The sequence below is a fragment of the Solanum lycopersicum genome, chromosome 3, assembly GCF_036512215.1.
Source record: "Solanum lycopersicum chromosome 3, SLM_r2.1".
Lineage (NCBI taxonomy): Eukaryota > Viridiplantae > Streptophyta > Magnoliopsida > Solanales > Solanaceae > Solanum > Solanum lycopersicum.
In genome coordinates this window covers 55,656,811-55,675,751 of record NC_090802.1, presented here as the reverse complement: position 1 = coordinate 55,675,751, position 18,941 = coordinate 55,656,811, and the positions used below count along the sequence as shown (strand labels likewise).

The 18,941-nt window shown below is 37.5% G+C and overlaps 1 protein-coding gene across 1 annotated transcript; it reads right to left on the bottom strand.

The window, feature by feature from the left end:
- Nucleotides 1-3,373: 3,373 nt before the first annotated feature.
- Nucleotides 3,374-4,078, bottom strand: LOC138347689 (uncharacterized). The gene is made up of 2 exons (XM_069295992.1): nt 3,947-4,078; nt 3,374-3,796 (listed from the first exon to the last, which is right to left on the bottom strand). The coding sequence occupies exons 1-2, from the start codon at nt 4,076-4,078 to the stop codon at nt 3,374-3,376; spliced, it is 555 nt and encodes a 184-aa protein (XP_069152093.1).
- Between the last annotated feature and the right edge of the window lie 14,863 nt (nt 4,079-18,941).

Below are 18,941 nucleotides of genomic sequence, written 5' to 3'. Positions count from 1 at the left end.
ACCAATCAGGAACAACTAGGTTGTTTGTCTGATGGATAGTAACCTTTTATTTTTATATATATCAAAGATCAAACAACAATATTACTTATTCATTCAAAATGAGAGAATTCTTCAAGCTTCAAGAACAGCAAGAAAACTGTTCAAAGTGATTTATTGCTTTTTGTGTTTTTTGTATTTTGTTTGCTTGTAGTCGTTCTTGTATTGTAGGATTCGTTTCAACCGTGATAGAAATGTTTCAATCTCGGATGAATCATTGTAAGGGCTGGGTTACAGGTAACTTAGGCCTTTACTTCAAGTCTATATTAATCAAGTTGAATTAGTATAGAGAGTAGTGTTGTATCTGCCTGAGTTCAGCTAAGTGATAAAAAGTATTACTTAGTGTAGAGATTTGTAGGTTAATCTCTTGTTTTGTAACCAACTTTAACTCTTGCTTGTTGAAGATTAGTGAAAGTGATTTTGAAAAGTAGTGTTGAGAACAGGTCGTGGTTTTCCTCCCTTGAGAAAGGAGGTTTCGAAGTGAAGTGATTGTCATCTTTACTTCTTGCATTTGTTGTTTATTTATCAAATATAATTGTTGTGAGGACCTGATCCTATCTAAGTAAGTGGACACATACATTCCGACATGACACATATTTATTTAGTTGATCATGGAATACGTTTTAAGTGTCAAACCGATAATCGAAAAGCCAAGTTTGAGATTCCATCCATTAATTTTACCTATTTAATGATGGTCGGATGTTGGTTTACTAGTTAGAGAACTCAAAACTCATAGTTTTAAGAAAAAGAACTTATATAAGTATTTCTGTGTTATAATTATTTGAAGTAATTTTATTTCTTCTTACTACAGATAATTATGATTTATTATAGTATACTTCTCCCTAGACATATAAATTACTCGAAGAAATAAGAAATTGATGTCCAAGTTTACTATTGAAAATTAGACTCGTTAACTTTCATTCTGATAGAGAAGAAGAACTAGTCTATTATCCGTTGACTAAGTAATCTTTGTTTTATCTTTATTTATTTTTGGAAATAATGGAACAAGTTACCCCAACAATCGTGTAATTGACTTAATCACACAACCAAACATATATAATCAATGTGTTAGTTAAACAACTAGAGTAATTTTTCTCCCTTAGATTTGCTTTTCCTACATATGCCGTATATGTAGTGACAATAAGAATTTCTTTTAGCAATGATCGAGTTAATATCATCATATTCAAAATTGTTAAAATTTAGCAATATTTTTATTAAGTGATGACTATAAATGCTCATATTTGTTATTATAGCTAAATATAACATGACAACAATGATATTATATTTACCAATAAATAATTGGTGCAAAGTACTTTATTTGTTGTAGTGATAGGACAATCACATAAAATTGACAAAAGAAGACGCTTCGAGGAATTGGCAAAAAAACGTTAATAAAAAACGAAGAAGAAAAAGACTTTTCAACTAAAGGCAAGATTTTACTTTTAATTTTACTCTTCACAAATGACATCAGTTGTCCAAGAGATGCATTAGTATCCGTCGTACATATACTATATGAATTATGTGTACCATGCTATTATTATAATTACATTGTTCATTATTACATATAAGTTGTTTCACTAGATCTCAAGCTTAGTTCTCACTACACTTTTACAACTTATAATTACTCCCTTTTCATCCTTCTCGTTGATTAATTAGTTTCAATGAGAAGACTTGGTAAAAGGGACTACCACTCATTCCATTACTTGAATGCTTCAAACAATTACATATGTAGGTTTTGTAAGAAAGTTTTGAGGTGTGCTCAAGCCTTAGGTGGTCACATGAACATCCATAGAAGGGATAGAGCCAAAGCAATTAACGAAGAATCAGTAGTAGTAGCTCATTCTCAGAGCCAAATCAAGAGTACTCTTCCTCAAAACCAGTCGATAATTCGCCATTTGTTGGATGAGGAGTCAAGTTTGTCAGTAGGCATACCATCAATTTCAAAGAGACAAAAGAGCAGTAGCATTGATCTTGAGCTCAGGCTGGGTGATACATCAGCTATCCACTGAAAGTACGATATATATATATATATATATATATATATATATATGTATATATATAGTGTCAAGTATTTTCATTGAGCAAGTTTAGTATATTCTCTTAAAATTTCAAAGTCTCTAGCTAGGTTCTATCATCCATGCATTTACTTATTTTGCAAGCTACATATGTTGCACAACTTTAAGATCTGGATTTGGAATTAGAATGGTGGTTGTGAAAATATTAAAAAATATATGTAATGATTATTTTAAAGGTTAGATTAGTTGAGCCATATTATATTGACCCGTTATTTGATCTCTTTATCAAACTCAAGTAAACTTTAAATGGCTTCGAGTTTAATTCATTTGTTAATTTTAATTAATTCAATTTAATCCAACTTGTCTACTTATAGCAAATACCAACGAGTCCCAAAACGGTACAAGCTACATGCTTTTATATACTAGATCAATTCACAAGATTTAGCTTTTAGTATGAGTTTTAGTAGGTGTAAACAACCAATTTGTTTTTCTTTAACAATTTTAACTTAATAATCCTTCCGTCCAAAAAACATATCAGATTGTACAAGAATAATATTTATGCATTTGAATCTTAGTTGAATTCGAACGTATAATTTTTTTAAAATAATAATTTATATATAAGTATTGAGGATAACAAACATTTACACTTAAAACTATTTAAAATAATTTTTTAAAAAATTAATTTAAAAAATGATAAATATACCATGGGTGGAAAAAAAAAAAGGTGCACAATATTAGCCTATAACAATTAAAATTCAAATTAGTGGATTTAGCAAGCCATAAAGACCGCATTACCCAACAAAACCACATTAAATAATACTCCTTACACGTTGTTGTAACATAGAAAGTGGAAATCAACCTTATCCATTCCTATAAAAATCTCAAACACAAGATTCCAATCCATCAAAAAAATAAAACAGAATTTGGATTTTTTGAAGTTCCTATTAAGTATCGTCATGGCTGAAATAGCAATGTTGGTAGCAGAAGAATATGAAAGGAGGGTTAATAGTTCAAAGAAATATTGTGCTAGAGAAGAAGAAATTAAAATGTTCTCTTACTTCTCAACTTTGGTTGAGAATATTTATGAATCTCCTTCTTTTTCGTTTTCGTCTTCTAGAATAACAATGAGATTAAGTAAAATCAAGATTGATGAGAAGATGATCCATCAGAGAGTTTTTCAGCCTCAGAGTGATGTTAGTGTTGCAGTGAAATATACAAGCATCACACCTCCGAGCATAATCTAAGCAATCTTTCGCCATGGTTGGCTAATAATATTCCATCCTATTTATGTGAAAGTGGATTTTGTTCCAGATTGATGTGATTCACACTCCTGAGTGTGCTTCTTGCAGAGCTTGAATTGCTTGTTGCTCTCCCAAACATAGTAATAACACACCCTCAAATGATCTTCTATATAATGTGTCCTTGTAGTAAAGGAAACGAGGTGCACGCCGACGAGTGTTTGTCCTTATCTTTGGATTTTCTGGAAGTATCCCATAACACATGTAGTCAATAATGGGTTGTCTCCAATCTTCCTCTGCGGCTTTAGAAACGGAAATAAGATGCTCAAACTCATTTTCTATATATTCTTCCTCATTTGGTGGTGGTACTATCCATTTGTTAAAAATAGTAACTTGTATTTGATCAAGAAGGGTTAGAGTTGAAGCTAGGGCAGTCAATGCATCAACTCTTTTATTTTCCGTTCTACGCACATGTTGAAGGGTTACATCTCCAAGCCATTCGATCAACTTTTAAGCATAATCATGATAAGGACGCAGTCCAGGTTTCTTCACCTCATAACTTCCTAAGAGTTGGTTGATCACCAACTAAGAGTCACCAAAGATTTGTAAGTGTAATTGCTTTATGTCGACAACCATCTCAAGTCCAAGTATCAATACTTCGTATTCAGCGACATTATTGGAGCAACACTGCTTCAAAGTATAAGAGAATGGTAGAATCTCTTCTTGCAAAGTGATAAACACTATGCCGGTGCCAGCTCCGCCGCGATGTGCAGCCCCATCAAAGTACATTTTTCATGGAGGTTGAATTTCGATGGACATCACATCTTCATTAGAAAGCTCATCAGTTAACTCCCAATCATCAGGTATCGGATAGTCTGCTAAGAAATCTGCCAATGCCTGTCCCTTGACGGATTTTTGAGGGATGTAGTCAATCTCAAATTGTTGGAATTGGAGGTACTATCTTGCTAGTCGGTCACTAAGGACATGTTTTGACATAACAAACTTGATGGGATTTGCTCTAGAAATAAGGTGGACAACATGAGCTTGGAAATAATGCTTCATCTTTTGAATTGAGAAGACAAATGCCAAGCATAACTTTTCAATTAGAGAATAATTTAGTTTATTCGGTGTCATCGTTCTTCTTAAGTAATAAAGAGAATTTTATTTGCCTTCACTATTATCTTGAGCTAACAGGGCTCCTACAGACCTTTCTTGTGCTGCAATGTAGAGTATCAACGATTTTCCATGTGTAGGGGCTGCCAAAACCAGAGGTTTCGCTAGATACAATTTGATACTCTTAAAGGCATCGCTAAATATTTGGTCCCAATTAAATGGAGCACCTTTCTTCATGAGGTGACTGAATGGTTGACATCTCCCCGCTAGATTTGAGAATCTTCTCAAGTAGCCTAATTTTGCTTGGAGACTTTTTAACTCGTGAATATTTTGAGGTTCCGGCCTCTTTGATATTGCATCTACTTTGGATTGATCAATTTTTATTCCTCGATGTCTCACAATAAAGCCAAGGAACTTGCCAGAAGTAACTCTGAAGGCAAATTTCAATGGATTCATCCTTAGTTGATATCTTCGGAGTAACTCAAAAACCATCCTTAAGACTTTCAAATGATCACCCCTCTTTCTCGACTTTATTACCAAATCATCAACATAACATTCGATATTTTTATGGAGCAAGTCATCAAAGATATTTTGAATAGCCCTTTGATAAGTGGCACCAGCATTCTTTAAACCAAATGACATCATTTTGAAGCAATAAATAACTTTTGGCGTGCTAAATGCGGTGAGTTCTTTATCTTTTGGTGACATGCGGATTTGATTATATGTAGAAGAACCATCCATGAATGACATTACCTCATAACCAGTGGTGGCGTCAATCATCAACTCCAGAATGGGAAGAGGGAACTCATCTTTAGGGCATGCATTATTGAGATTTCTAAAGTCAACGCAAACTAGAATTTACAATTCTTCTTCCTCACAGGAACAATACTTGAAATCTATGTAGGTTATTTGACCTCACGAATAAATCTTGCCTCAATGAGTTCTTTAACTTCATTTTCTATCAACGGAACCAAGTCTGGTCTAAATGTCTTTGAGATTGCTTAATAGGACGAGAACTATTTTTCAGTGCCAATTGATGGACTGCTACTCTAGGATTCAATCCAGGCATTTACTTATAACTCCAAGCGAATACATCCCTATATTCTTTGAGTATATTCATGTAAGCAATGTCTTCATCAATTTCTATAAACGCACTCAAGTAAGTTGGCCTTGGGTCTTCATCATTGTCAAGGTTAACTTCCTTTAAAGGATCTATTGTGATCTTTACTCCTTCTTCAAGTTTCGGTGGAGCATCTCCAGAATCTTCCTCTTCCAAAGGATCATTGTCATTGAAAGATATATGACAACATGAGACAATATCTTTTACCTCATCATCAATCTTCATTTGAGGCAAAGAATCGTACTCATTTTTTATGTAACATTATTTGAGGAGCCTACACTTTCTTTATCTTCCTCGTGCTCTTTGGTATAAACCACCGTGTGGGATTTTTCATTGAGTTCCTCTTTACAGGAGACTATAAGTTCCACTAGTTTCCTCATCCTAGAAGAAATCAAACATCTAAAATCCTTTCGAATCAAATGTGAAGTAGGCATTGTAACTTTAAAATAACTTCTCAGCTTTTTGTTATTCTTCTTTAAAAGACCTAACCTCTCAAACATAGAAGTTCTTGTAGTCATTTCCCCAAGTCTATCAAAGATGTAAGTCCTTTTATTAGGATCAATGATGTCATTTTCAAAAGTTCTATGATTATTACTGGCCTTTATTTATGGAAATGCGAATTGGCGGTGGTTGGTTATAACCTAGGCCTTCACGTGCTCGCCTAGTTGTATCTTCTAATGAAAGTTTCCCTAGCGCCAATGGCTCACTAGGGTTGTATCCCGCCTTCACAAATAACTTGTACGCATTGGGATCAAAACCTTCTCTTGTGCGCTTTGTAGGGAGAGTCATATCTCGCACTTGATCTTGAGCGACTGACTTTTCTGGCTACTTTGAAGACAAGTTTATTGCATCAATCCATCTGATAGGAAGAGTCATTTATCTCAATGCATTTTCTTGAAGGTTAGATGGTTGATCTTGTTCTTTCTTCGCTTTTGGAACATGTCAAAGCCTAGAAGTCAGCTTCTTCTTTGGAGACATGATCTTCCCTCTATTAAGAATGGGACAATCGCCTTTAGTGTCAATTTTCATCTTTTCGATGGCCGCATCAATTCTTTTGCTTATGATCTTATCATTCTTGATTGATTTGACGTTATTAGATTTGGCCCCTTTCACAACAAAACTTTTCAAATAGAATTTTGCATCGGCAAAGTGTGTCTCAACTTCGGTGAAATATTTATCATCTGCAACTATCTTTCTTTCAATTCCACCTTCAAGATATTTCAAACATTGATAGTACGAAGATGAGACAATTATATTCTCATGTACCCAAGGCCTGCCAAGTAATATATTGTATGATGTCTTTGCGTCGATCACATGCATCCATTGCGCTTGATCGTAAATATTTCATGTAGATCTCTAATTTAATAAAGCCTATGGACCTCTGCCCCCTTGACTAAACCCTTGTATCAACAGACGACTTCCACTAATTTTCCCAGTCGTGATGCCAAGTTCTTTCAATGTGTTGATAGGCAATATGTTAACTCCAGATCCTTCATCTATTAAGATTCTATTTATCTTCTTCTCTAGCACATGACCTAATATACAAAGGAAGATTGTGTAGTGTTTCACCAAATAGAAGATCATTATCTGTAAATGTAATTTTAGTTTCACAGGTATGTGCTTCTTAGGAAGAAGGTTCAACAGATTTTTCAGAAGATGAAAGAGACATCATTGTTGAGATTTACCTTATTGCTTTTTGTTCGTTACTAGGAGACACTTTTCGTAAGGATTCACTCGTTGTTCTTTCTTTTCCAGTAGGAGGCACCTTCATTGTTTCTGCTTTCTCCGTATTGAAACATGATGCCTCGACATTGTCTTTAGTAGACTTTATGTCGAATGAGCTTGGTAAGAATTCCTCTAGAGTAACAGGACGTTGAGGCTTTTGGTAGTAATGCACTTCTACCTTTGCCCCTTTTGGGCGCTTGTTTGATTTTCGCTTCTCCGATTTTTTCACCATTTTTCCTCTAATCGGTTGTTCAGATGATTCCTTTCGTAAGCTTGGCTTGTTGCATGTCACTCTTCTTCATGCTTTTTAGATATATATATTTGGAGTGGATCAAGTGAGACAAACGTGATAGAGATTTAGTTAGAACTAGCCTTCTCATCATCAAGGATACTTTTATTTTCATCAACCAATCGCATCACTCTATCCTTGAAGACAAAACAATTTTCACAAGGATGACTCATAAGTCTATGATACTTGCAATAATTTGGGTCATCAACTTTTCCAGCCTCATCGGGTCGCTTCATCTCTGGCAAATCAATGAGCTTTAACTCAAGCAATTCATTAAAAATTTCAGAAACGTCAGAATCCAAAAAGGGATACTTTTTTCCTTACATCTCCCTCAATGTCGACTTTTGATTTGAACGTGCTTGGAAAGTTGTTCTCACATTTTGTTTTTCGTCCTCATTAGTGGTGAACTTTGCGGGTGACACATTTACACTCATGGATTCTTTGTTGTCAATTCTGGGCAGAAACTTACTCTATCTCTTGGGTTCCTGCTTGTCCCTTTATTTGCGAGAATTATGGACAATAGTCATATCTTTTCCGGCAGAGGACATGCTCAACTCCATATCATGAGCACGAGTAGATAGATCTTCGAAGGATTTTGTTTTTATTCCTTGCAAGATGTTAAGAAGATCCCAGTGCATTCCTTGAATACACATTTCGATTGCAGAAGATTCACTAAGCCTATTATTGCAATTTAGGCTCGTGTTTATCAATCTATTTATGAAATTTATAACCAGTTCATCCTTCTTTTGGCAAGTATTTGTGAGTTTTACCATGCTCACCATATGCCTTGTGCTATAGAAGCGATTGAGAAACTCACGTTCTAGTTGCTCCCAACTATCGATAGAGTTAGTTTCGAGATCCGTGTACCAATCAAAGGCATTTCCTTCTCAAGAGCGGACAAGCTGTTTGACAAGATAGTCTCCATAGGTTCCATCATTATTACATGTCTCCACGAAATGCGCGACATGTTGTTTGGGTTTCCTTTTCCCTCATATTTTTGTTGAAATTCGAGAGGTTGATAACCAGCAGGCATATTAAATTTATCAATCCTAGCAATGTATGGCTTAGCATACATATAAGAAGACTTGGTAGAGACTTCATACTTATATTTGATAGTGCCTTCAATAAACTCCTTCAAGCGATCGAGTGAGATCATTCCTTCAGAAGAAACTGGCATCTCTTTAGCAGGATCTTTGATTTCTTGAACTTCAATACCCTTTCCTGGTGCATGGCTTGCATCACCATCTAAAAGTCCTTCCATCCTATCCATCAACTTATCAATTTGAGACTCTTGGTGTCGTACATGCTTCGTCAATCCTTCAACCAACTTTGTCAGATTTGCGAGTTGTTCCTCAGGAGAGGAAACAACAGTCACCATCATTTGCATGATCATTGGAGATGAAAGAGAGTAACATGGATTATCGCGTAAGTTAATTTTCAGTGGAATCACGTTACACAATATACGTGGAGATGATTCGTAAGTTGAATCATACTTCTCCCTTGTGGTAGAGTTCTTGGAACCAGATTGCTCAAGTAGAGACAATGTCTTCTTGATCTTTTTAGCAACACTACTTCTTCCTTCAAGAGCATTTGTGGAGAAACTTGCTCCTTTTGGAGTCGATGACCCAAAAAAAGGAGTTGATGTGGACGACACTTGAAGTGTTTGTTATCCTAGTGTAGCAGCCTTGCTCCTCGTAACAGCTCCGAAACTTTCAAAGGTAACACCAAGGATGCCTTCAACTTCAGTAGAGAACTTGGAGCTAGTTGTCTTAGAGGCAGTTGATCGAGAGTTGTGGTTCATGGAAGTCATCTCAATATTCTTTGACGCTTGAAAAGTTGAGATGAGAGGTAGAGATTGTCCCACTGGGCGTGCCAGAATTAATAGACAATAAAATTCGCGTCGAGAAAACAATAATCAAGAACGGAAAATTATAGCAAAATCGATTTTATTATTTCAAATGCGACTGTTACAATCTCTATGATTCCTCTGAATTCGCCCTTTAAAATATAAATTCAAGGGCTTTAAAGCTTGTTCTTGATCTCTAATGAACTTGAACTTGAACTTTATCTTGATCTTGACTTTTATTTGAATTCAAGGGCTTCGAGCTTGTTCTTGAATTCGATGGTCTTGATCTTGATCTTTCTTGAACTTGAATGCTTGAATTCTTAAACTTGTAGCTTTGTGGAGAATTAAATGGCGTTTGTACCATAGATTTTCTCTAGCTTCTTGTCTAGAATTTTATTCTTTTCTGAATTATGAGGACCCCAATTTATAGTTTTAGAATAGGGGAGTTGCAATTGGAGCTGGATTCCTTTCAGCCAATCAGATTTAACTAACATGGCATATGACCTTTATAGAGCGGGTTTGTCATCTTTGACACATGTCATGATTCTATTGATTTTCTATTTTACTTGGCATGCCACATCATTCGCACACATGGCGCCAAGATGGACCTCTAGAATGAGATGAAATTGGGTTCATCAATTGTAACCCAAATTAATTAATTTAGACTTTAATTAAGTCCATATTTTTTGGACTTAAATATTTAACTCAAGTATACTAATGCATAATATTTATTTGAATCAATATATTTATGAATTTAATATAATCTGAATAATGTTATAAATTTGTATTTAATAAATTAAATGATTACACATGCATTTAGATACAATATATTATAACAATCGCGATGATTAAATGTCTAAGTGGAAGATTGTTGGGATATATACTATTAACCACTTGTTTAGATATACTATTTATTATCAAATATTCATTGTAAATATTTTTAATAGATCAGATGATGTCTGATTACTTATATAGTACTCCCTCCTTTTCACAAAGAATAATCTATTTTGATTTGGCACGGAGTTTAAGAAAATAAAGAAGTCTTTTGATCATGTGGTTATAAATTAAAGTTATGTCAAATGTACAAAACTGTCCTTTAATTTTGTGGTTTTGAACATGCCACGTAGAAAGTTATTACCAACAAAAGAAAGAGGTCATTCTTTTTTAAACATACTAAAAACAAGGAGGTCATTCTTTTTGATACAGAGAGAGTAGATGATTTAGTTTTTAGAGTTTAGTTTATATAAACTGGATTAATTATTGATTCTTATAAGTATAAAGTTTTTGGTTCACAATCTGAGATGAGAATTGGACATGTCATTCGTATGATTATAGTTCCAACTTCTTGTGCTAGTGCATTTTGTATGTATTGAACGGGATCAAGTAGAGATAGTTACTTTAGACTGATTGACAAAAAACATATTCTCTAAATTATTAAATGTATTTATATTCTTGAACTTGATATAACTATTATGATATGTATATATTAATTATCGTTTGATTTATTAAAAGGTATGATTCTAAGATATGGATAGATTGAATGATGATGATATATATTGGTGAAATAATAAGTTAGTTGACAGAATTCATGACTCGATATAGAGATTGATGATATGCCTTTTTGAGAAGTTTAATAGTTTTCATCGTGTCATACTTTGCAAGTGGATCTATGAATTTGACATATCAAATAAATTAGCAGGAAATTGCTCATTTGGTCATTGAATTAAGTTCGTCTGTAATTTAATTTATTGATTAGTATATGTAATCTTATCATGGAAAATTACATATGTGATTAATGGGAATTTCAAAATATAAAAAAATGAGTGCACTTATGAATTTCTAATGGAATGATTTGTAATTAATCAAGGTAAGAATAATCAAAATAAATTATTTAGAATTATTTTAATAATAGAAAGCCTCGATAATTAATTATGTGGTCCGTACCGTGTCCATATTTAACTTGTAACGACCTGTTTAGTCGTTTTGAGCAGCATATTTTATTTCTGGAAAAACTGGTTGAGACGACGGAACCCACGACGGACCGTCATGGGCACGACAGACCGTCGAGGGTGTCTCATTCCAAAATACTTAGAATTCTGAAAATTGGGTACTGAAATCGACTCTCTGAACTTCGTAACGGAATGGCAGGACGGACCGTCACAGACCCTCTAATGGAATGGAGTCTCTTAACTCTGTGACGGAGCAGCAGGACGGACCGTCGCAGGCACGATGGCCCGTCACAGGCTGCGTACCTGTGTTTTGTACTGACCCCTACTTGTATGTTTTGTTTTTGTTCATTGTGGAGTGCAGCAAACGTACCGTCATCTTCAACTCAACCGCAACTCTAGCCAGTCTTCATCATACCAGCTTTCAGGGAAAATTAAAGCTTCTAGCTTGGACTGGATCTTCTTCTTCATGTCTTGATGCCTTGAAGTTCTGGCATAGACTAGCTATTATTTATGTTTAGTTTCTTAGATACTCTTAGCTTTAGTAATTTGAGGATAGATGTTCTTGTGATGATGACTTCCAGATTTTGGGAATAATAAGTTTGAGTTTTAAAAGTTAATTATTGATTTCGTTAATGAGTTTTAAGTCTTCCGCATTTTATTTTGTTATTATGTTGAAATGGTGGGGTTTAGATTGATTGGTTCGCTCACATAATAGGATAAGTGTGGGTGCCAGTCGCGACCCGATTTGGGTCGTGACAAACTTTGTATCAGAGCATTAGGTTCGTTGGTCTCCTCACACAAAAACGAGTCTAGTAGAGTCTTAAGGAATGGTAGGGGGACGCCTTTACTTTTTCTTTGAGAGGCTATAAGACTTTAGGAAAATTCCATTCTTTCTTTCTTTCGTGCTATTACTTGGGTCCAATTGGTATCTAGGTGATACAAATTGGTATCTAACCATCTTCACTCTATTTCGCAGATGGTTAGAACTAGAGCAACAACTGCGCCAACACCAGCACCGGTGGGACATGGTGCGTCTGAGCCAGCTACTGGGGCTGTAGCTCGAGGAAGAGCAGCGGCAAGAGGCCGTGGTAGAGGTCATGGGAGGACGTCCTCTAGAGGAAGAGGACAAGCACCTAGCCCATCTGATACTAGGGCGGTGACTCCTCCACCGACTGAGGAAGTGGTAAGAGAGGGTGAGGAAGGGGAGAATGAACAAGTACAGAATGAGGGATTGCCTCCTTAACCTACCCCAGAGATGATCAATCAGGTTCTTGCTTATCTTAGAGGGTTATCTGATCAGGACAAGACACCTCCAGTGTTTTCTGCACCAGCGCCTCAGGTTCCGTAAGTACAACAGACAACTGCTGCGGCTCCCCGCATGGATATTCCATTAGAAATAGGTACGTTTCCTCATCTGACTACAGGGCCTATAATGACAAATGATCAACATGAACTTTTCAGTAAGTTCTTGAAATTAAAACCTCCAGTCTTCAAGGGTACTGAATCTGAGGATGCCTATGATTTTCTGGTTGACTGTCATGAGCTACTACACAAGATGGGTATAGTAGAACGGTTTGGTGTTGAGTTTGTGACTTATCAGTTTCAAGGGAACGCCAAAATGTGGTGGCGGTCACATGTTGAGTGTCAACCAATAGAGGCACCACCTATGACTTGGGCATCATTCTCTAGTTGTTTATGGAGAAGTATATCCCCCGGACTTTGAGGGATAGGAAAAGAGATGAGTTCTTGAGCCTAGAGCAAGGCAGGATGTCGGTTTCTGCCTATGAGGCTAAGTTTCGTGCACTCTCCAGGTATGCCACCCAACTTTTTTTCAGTCCACAAGAGCGGATTCACCATTTTGTGAAGGGGTTGAGGTCAGAATTGTAGATTTCGGCCTTACAGGTAGCGGCTACAGCAAAATCCTTTCAAGAAGTGGTAGACTTCGTGATAGAGGTGGAAGGAGTGAAGCCAAATGACTTCACCATGGCATCGACATCAAAAAGGTTTCGAAAGGGAGGTGAGTTTAATGGTTCTTACTCTAGAGGACAGGGTTCAGGAGGTTACTCAGTCCGACCAATTCAGTCTTCACTACAGACTGTAGTTGGGGGTCCATCGCAGACTGGTCAACACTTCTCTAAGTTTGGAGGTTATCCCCAGACTTCATCATTCTCACAGAGACCTATGCTTGAATCCAGAGAGTGTTATGGATGTGGGGAGACTGGACACATTAAGAGGTATTGTCCAAAACAAAGTTACAGACCTCAAATAGTTAGAGGTAGAGGTGGTCAAGGAAGAGACGGTCATTCTGGAGGGCGTGGTTGCCGAGGTAATGGTGGTCACCAAAACGGTCGGGGTGACGGACAAATGGGAACTACTGCGGCTCAACCTAGTAGAGGCCACGGGCAGACAGGTGATAGGGCCCATTGTTACGCTTTCCCTGGGCAGTCAGAAGCGCAGACGTCAGATGCTATCATCATAGGTAATCTTTTGGTTTGTGATTCCATGGCTTTTGTATTATTTGACCCTGGATCCACATTTTCATATGTATCTTCCTCATTTGCTACTGGTCTTAAATTAAATTGTGAATTGCTTGACATGCGATTCGTGTTTCTACTCCGGTGGGTGAGTCTGTGATAGTTGAGAAGGTGTATAGCTCTTGTCCTGTGACTTTTATGGAGAGCAATACTTATGTAGACTTGGTTATCTTAGAAATGGTTGACTTTGATGTAATTCTGGGTATAACTTGGCTTTCCCCAAATTTTGCAATCTTGGATTGTAATGCTAAAGTTGTGACGTTAGCCAAGCCTGGGACAGATCCGTTAGTGTGGGAGGGTGACTACACTTCCAATCCGGTTCGTATCATCTCCTTTATTCGTGCTAAGAGAATGGTTAGTAAAGGGTGTTTAGCTTTCTTGGCACACCTCAGGGATGACACTACCCAAGTACCTTCAATTGAGTCGGTTTCGGTAGTCCCTGAGTTTCTGGATGTGTTCCCTGCAGATCTTCCTGGTATGCCACCAGATAGGGATATTGACTTCTGCATTGATCTTAAACCGGGTACTCGCCCCATTTCTATACCTCCTTATAGAATGGCTCCTGCGGAGTTAAGAGAGTTAAAGGCCCAACTTCAAAAGTTGTTGAGCAAAGCTTCATTAGACCAAGTGCATCTCCTTGGGGTGCTCCTGTTTTGTTTGTGAAGAAACGGATGGAAGCTTTCGAATGTGCATAGACTACAGACAACTAAATAAGGTAACGGTTAAGAACAAGTATCCTCTTCCTCGCATTGATGATTTGTTCAATCAGTTACAAGGTGCTTGTACCTTCTCAAAAATTGACTTGAGATCTGGTTTTAATCAATTGAAAATACAGGCAGCAGATGTGCCCAAGACTGCTTTTCGGACCAGGTATGGGCATTATGAGTTCTTAGTAATGTCTTTTGGGCTTACGAATGCCCCTGGTGCTTTCATGAGCTTGATGAATGGGATTTTTAAGCGATATCTGGATCTCTTTATGATCGTATTTATTGATGATATATTGGTATACTCAAAGAGCAAGAAGGAACATGAGGAGCACTTGAGAATTGTATTGGAAATGTTGAGGGAGAAAAAGCTTTATGCCAAATTCTCCAAGTGTGAGTTTTGGCTAGATGCAGTGTCCTTCTTGGGGCACATAGTTTCTAAGGATGGAGTGATGGTGGATCCTTCTAAGATTGAAACAGTGAGAAATTGGGTAAGACCTACTAATGTGTTAGTAATAAAGAGCTTTGTTGGTTTAGCTAGCTATTACCGTCGATTTGTCAAGGGATTCTCTTCCATTGCTTCCCAATTGACGAACTTGACTAAGCAGAATGTTCCATTTGTATGGTCGGATGAATGTGAAGAAAGCTTTCAGAAGCTCAAGACCTTGTTGACTACCGCACCAATCCTTACCTTGCCAGTGGAAGGTAAGAATTTCATTGTCTATTGTGATGTATCCTATTCGGGTTTGGGTGCAGTACTAATGCAAGAGAAGAATGTAATTGCTTATGCTTCGAGGCAATTAAAGGTGCACGAACGTAATTATCCGACCCATGATTTGGAGTTGGCTGCGGTAGTGTTTGCATTAAAGCAATGAAGACATTATCTATATGGAGTCAAGTGTGAAGTCTATACAGATCATCGTAGTCTACAATATGTCTTTACTCAGAAAGATTTCAACTTGAGACAGAGGAGATGGATGGAACTACTGAAGGATTATGATGTTACCATCTTGTATCACCCAGGAAAGGCTAATGTTGTGGCAGACGCCCTAAGTAGAAAGGCAGGGAACATGGGAAGTCTAGCTCACTTACAAGTTTCTAGACGTCCATTGGCTAGAGAGGTTCAAACTCTGGCTAACGACTTTTTGAGGTTAGAAGTAAATGAGAAGGGAGGATTGTTGGCTTGTGTGGAGGCAAGATCTTCTTTTCTTGACAAGATTAAGGGAAAGCAGTTTAATGATGAGAAATTGATCCGGATCCGAGATAAAGTGTTGCGAGGAGAGGCTAAAGAAGTTATAATGGATGAGGAAGGTGTTTTGAGAATTAAGGGAAGGGTATGTGTGCCCCGTGTTGATGATTTGATCCACACTATTCTTACAGAGGCTCATAGTTCCGGATATTCTATACATCGTGGTGCAACCAAGATGTACCGTGACCTAAAGCAACACTTTTGGTGGAGTAGAATGAAGCGCGACATTGTTGATTTTGTTGCAAAATGTCCAAATTGTCGGCAAGTAAAGTATGAACACCAGAGGCCTAGAGGGACACTTCAAAAAATGCCCATTCCTGAATGGAAGTGGGAGAGAATTGCAATGGACTTCGTGGTTGGTCTTCCAAAGACATTGGGGAAGTTTGACTCTATTTGGGTAATTGTGGACAGATTAACTAAGTTTGATCATTTCATTCCGGTCAAAGTGACTTATAATGCAGAGAAGTTAGTCAAAATTTACATCTCAGAAATTGTTCGATTGCATGGAGTTCCACTCTCCATCATATCAGATAGAGGTACGCAGTTTACTTCTAAGTTTTGGAGAACATTGCATGCTGAATTAGTTACTAGGTTGGACCTTAGTACTGCATTTCACCCTCAGACCGATGGCCAGTCTGAGCGAATAATTCAAGTGTTGGAGGATATGCTTCGTGCATGTGTGATAGAATTTGGAGGCCATTGGGATAACTTCTTACCCTTAGCGGAGTTTTCATACAATAATAGCTATCACTCAAGTATTGATATGGCTCCATTCGAAGCATTGTATGGGAGGAGATGTAGGTCTCCCATTGGTTGGTTTGAGGCATTTAAGTTTAGACCTTGGGGTACTAACCTTTTAAGGGATTCATTGGAGAAAGTGAAATCTATTCAAGAAAAGCTTTTAGCAGCGCAAAGTAGGCAAAAGGAATATGCAGATCGAAAGGGTAGAGACTTGGAGTTTATGGAGGGTGAGCAAGTCTTGCTGAAGGTTTCACCCATGAAAGGGGTGATGCGGTTTGGTAAAAGAGGTAAGCTAAGTTCAAGGTACATTGGACCATTTGAAGTACTTAAGCAGGTAGGGGAGGTGGCTTATGAATTAGCCTTGCCTCCAGGGCTGTCCGGAGTACATCCGGTATTTCATGTGTCTATGTTAAAAAGATACCATGGGGATGGAAACTACATAATTTGTTGGGATTCAGTGCTGCTTGATGAAAATTTGTCTTATGAGGAGGAGCCTGTGGCTATTTTAGATAGAGAAGTTCGCAAGTTGAGGTCCAGGGAGATTTCATCCATCAAAGTTCAATGGAAGAATCGAACTGTTTAAGAAGCCACTTAAGAGAAAGAGGCGGACATCCAAGAAAGATACCCACACCTGTTTACAGATTCAGTTACTCCTTTTCGCCCTTGTTTTTCTTCTTACGATCATTCGGGGACGAACGGTGGGTAAATTGGTATCTATTGTAACGACCTATTTAGTCGTTCTGAGCAGCAGATTTTATTTCTGGAAAAACTGGCTGAGACGACGGAACCCATGACGGACCGTCATGGGCACGACAGACCGTCGAGGGTGTCTCGTTCTAAAATACTTAGAATTCTGAAAATTGGGTACTGAAATCGACTCTCTGAACTTCGTAACGGAATGGCAGGACGGACCGTCGTGGGCACGATGGACCGTCATAGACCCTTTAATGGAATAGAGTCTCTGAACTCTGTGACGGAGAAGCAGGACGGACCGTCGCAGGCACGACGGCCCGTCAAAGGCTGCGTAATCCCACGCGGGGTCGGATTTCTTTAAATGTTTTAAGGGAAGTTTTGGACTATTCCTGCTATAATTATAAATTTAGTGGGTTAATGTTAATACTTTAACTACTTGAAGGTTAAAAGAGATAACCTTAAATTAATTAGTGGGTTACTTTTGTCATCTTTTATACTTAATTATATGCTAATTAGGGTAAAAGAAAAAGGGTTTGAATAAGAAAGATAGAAAGAATAGAGAGAAGAGGGAGAAACGATCGAGAGAGAGAGGAACGAAAAAGAAAGCAAAGATTTTGAGGATTAGCTTGCTTGATCACAATTCTTCGGTGGAGGTAGGTTATGGTTTTTATACTATTCGTAGTAAACTCTTAATAGCGAATGATATGTATTGGGTAGTGTTGTAAACCCTTCTATATGCTTAATTATGTGTTTGCATGTTGTGATTATATAATTGTGATAAAATAAGCATGATGAAACTATTGAATCCTAAATCTTGAAAAAGAAACCCTAATCTACTTTGTTAATGATGATGCCTTGGTATAAAAGAAGACTTGATGAACGAAAGTAGTGATATTAGGGGATCGGGTGCCACGCTCCGGTACCAGGATAGTATATGAGGATCGGAGTGTCACGTTCCGACACCAGGATAGTATATGGATCGGGTGCCACGTTCTGGTACCAGGATAGTATATGAGGATCGGAGTGTCACGTTCCGACACCAGCATAGTATATGGATCGGGTGCCACATTCCGGTACCAGGATAGTATATGAGGATCGGAGTGTCACGTTCCGACACCAGGATAGAATATGGATCGAGTGTCACGTTCCGACACCAGGATAGCATGATGAGGATCGGAGTGTCACGTTCCGACACCAGGATTAGTAAAGAGAATGAATCTTGAAATATGTTAATATACTCAATTTAATGAACCTAATTCCCAAATGAGTATGATGGGGAGGCGTGAGTCCTCATTGATGAGCTTGGTGTTGCGACCAAGGGTTATGGTAATTGTAAATGCCGCATGTTGAGTATTGTAGTTGATTTTATGATATTATCTGATATATACGGTTTCTATTTTGAGTTGGCTGATTATATCTACTCAGTACCTGTATTTTGTACTGACCCCTACTTATATGTTTTCTTTTTGTTCATTGTGGAGTGCAGCAAACGTACAGTCATCTTCAACTCAACCGCAACTCTAGCCAGTCTTCGTCATACCAGATTTCAGGGTGAGCTAAAGCTTCTAGCTTGGACTGGATCTTCTTCTTCATGTCTTGATGCCTTGAAGTTCTGGCATAGACTAGCTATTATTTATGTTTAGTTTCTTAGATACTCTTAGCTTTAGTAATTTGAGGATAGATGTTCTT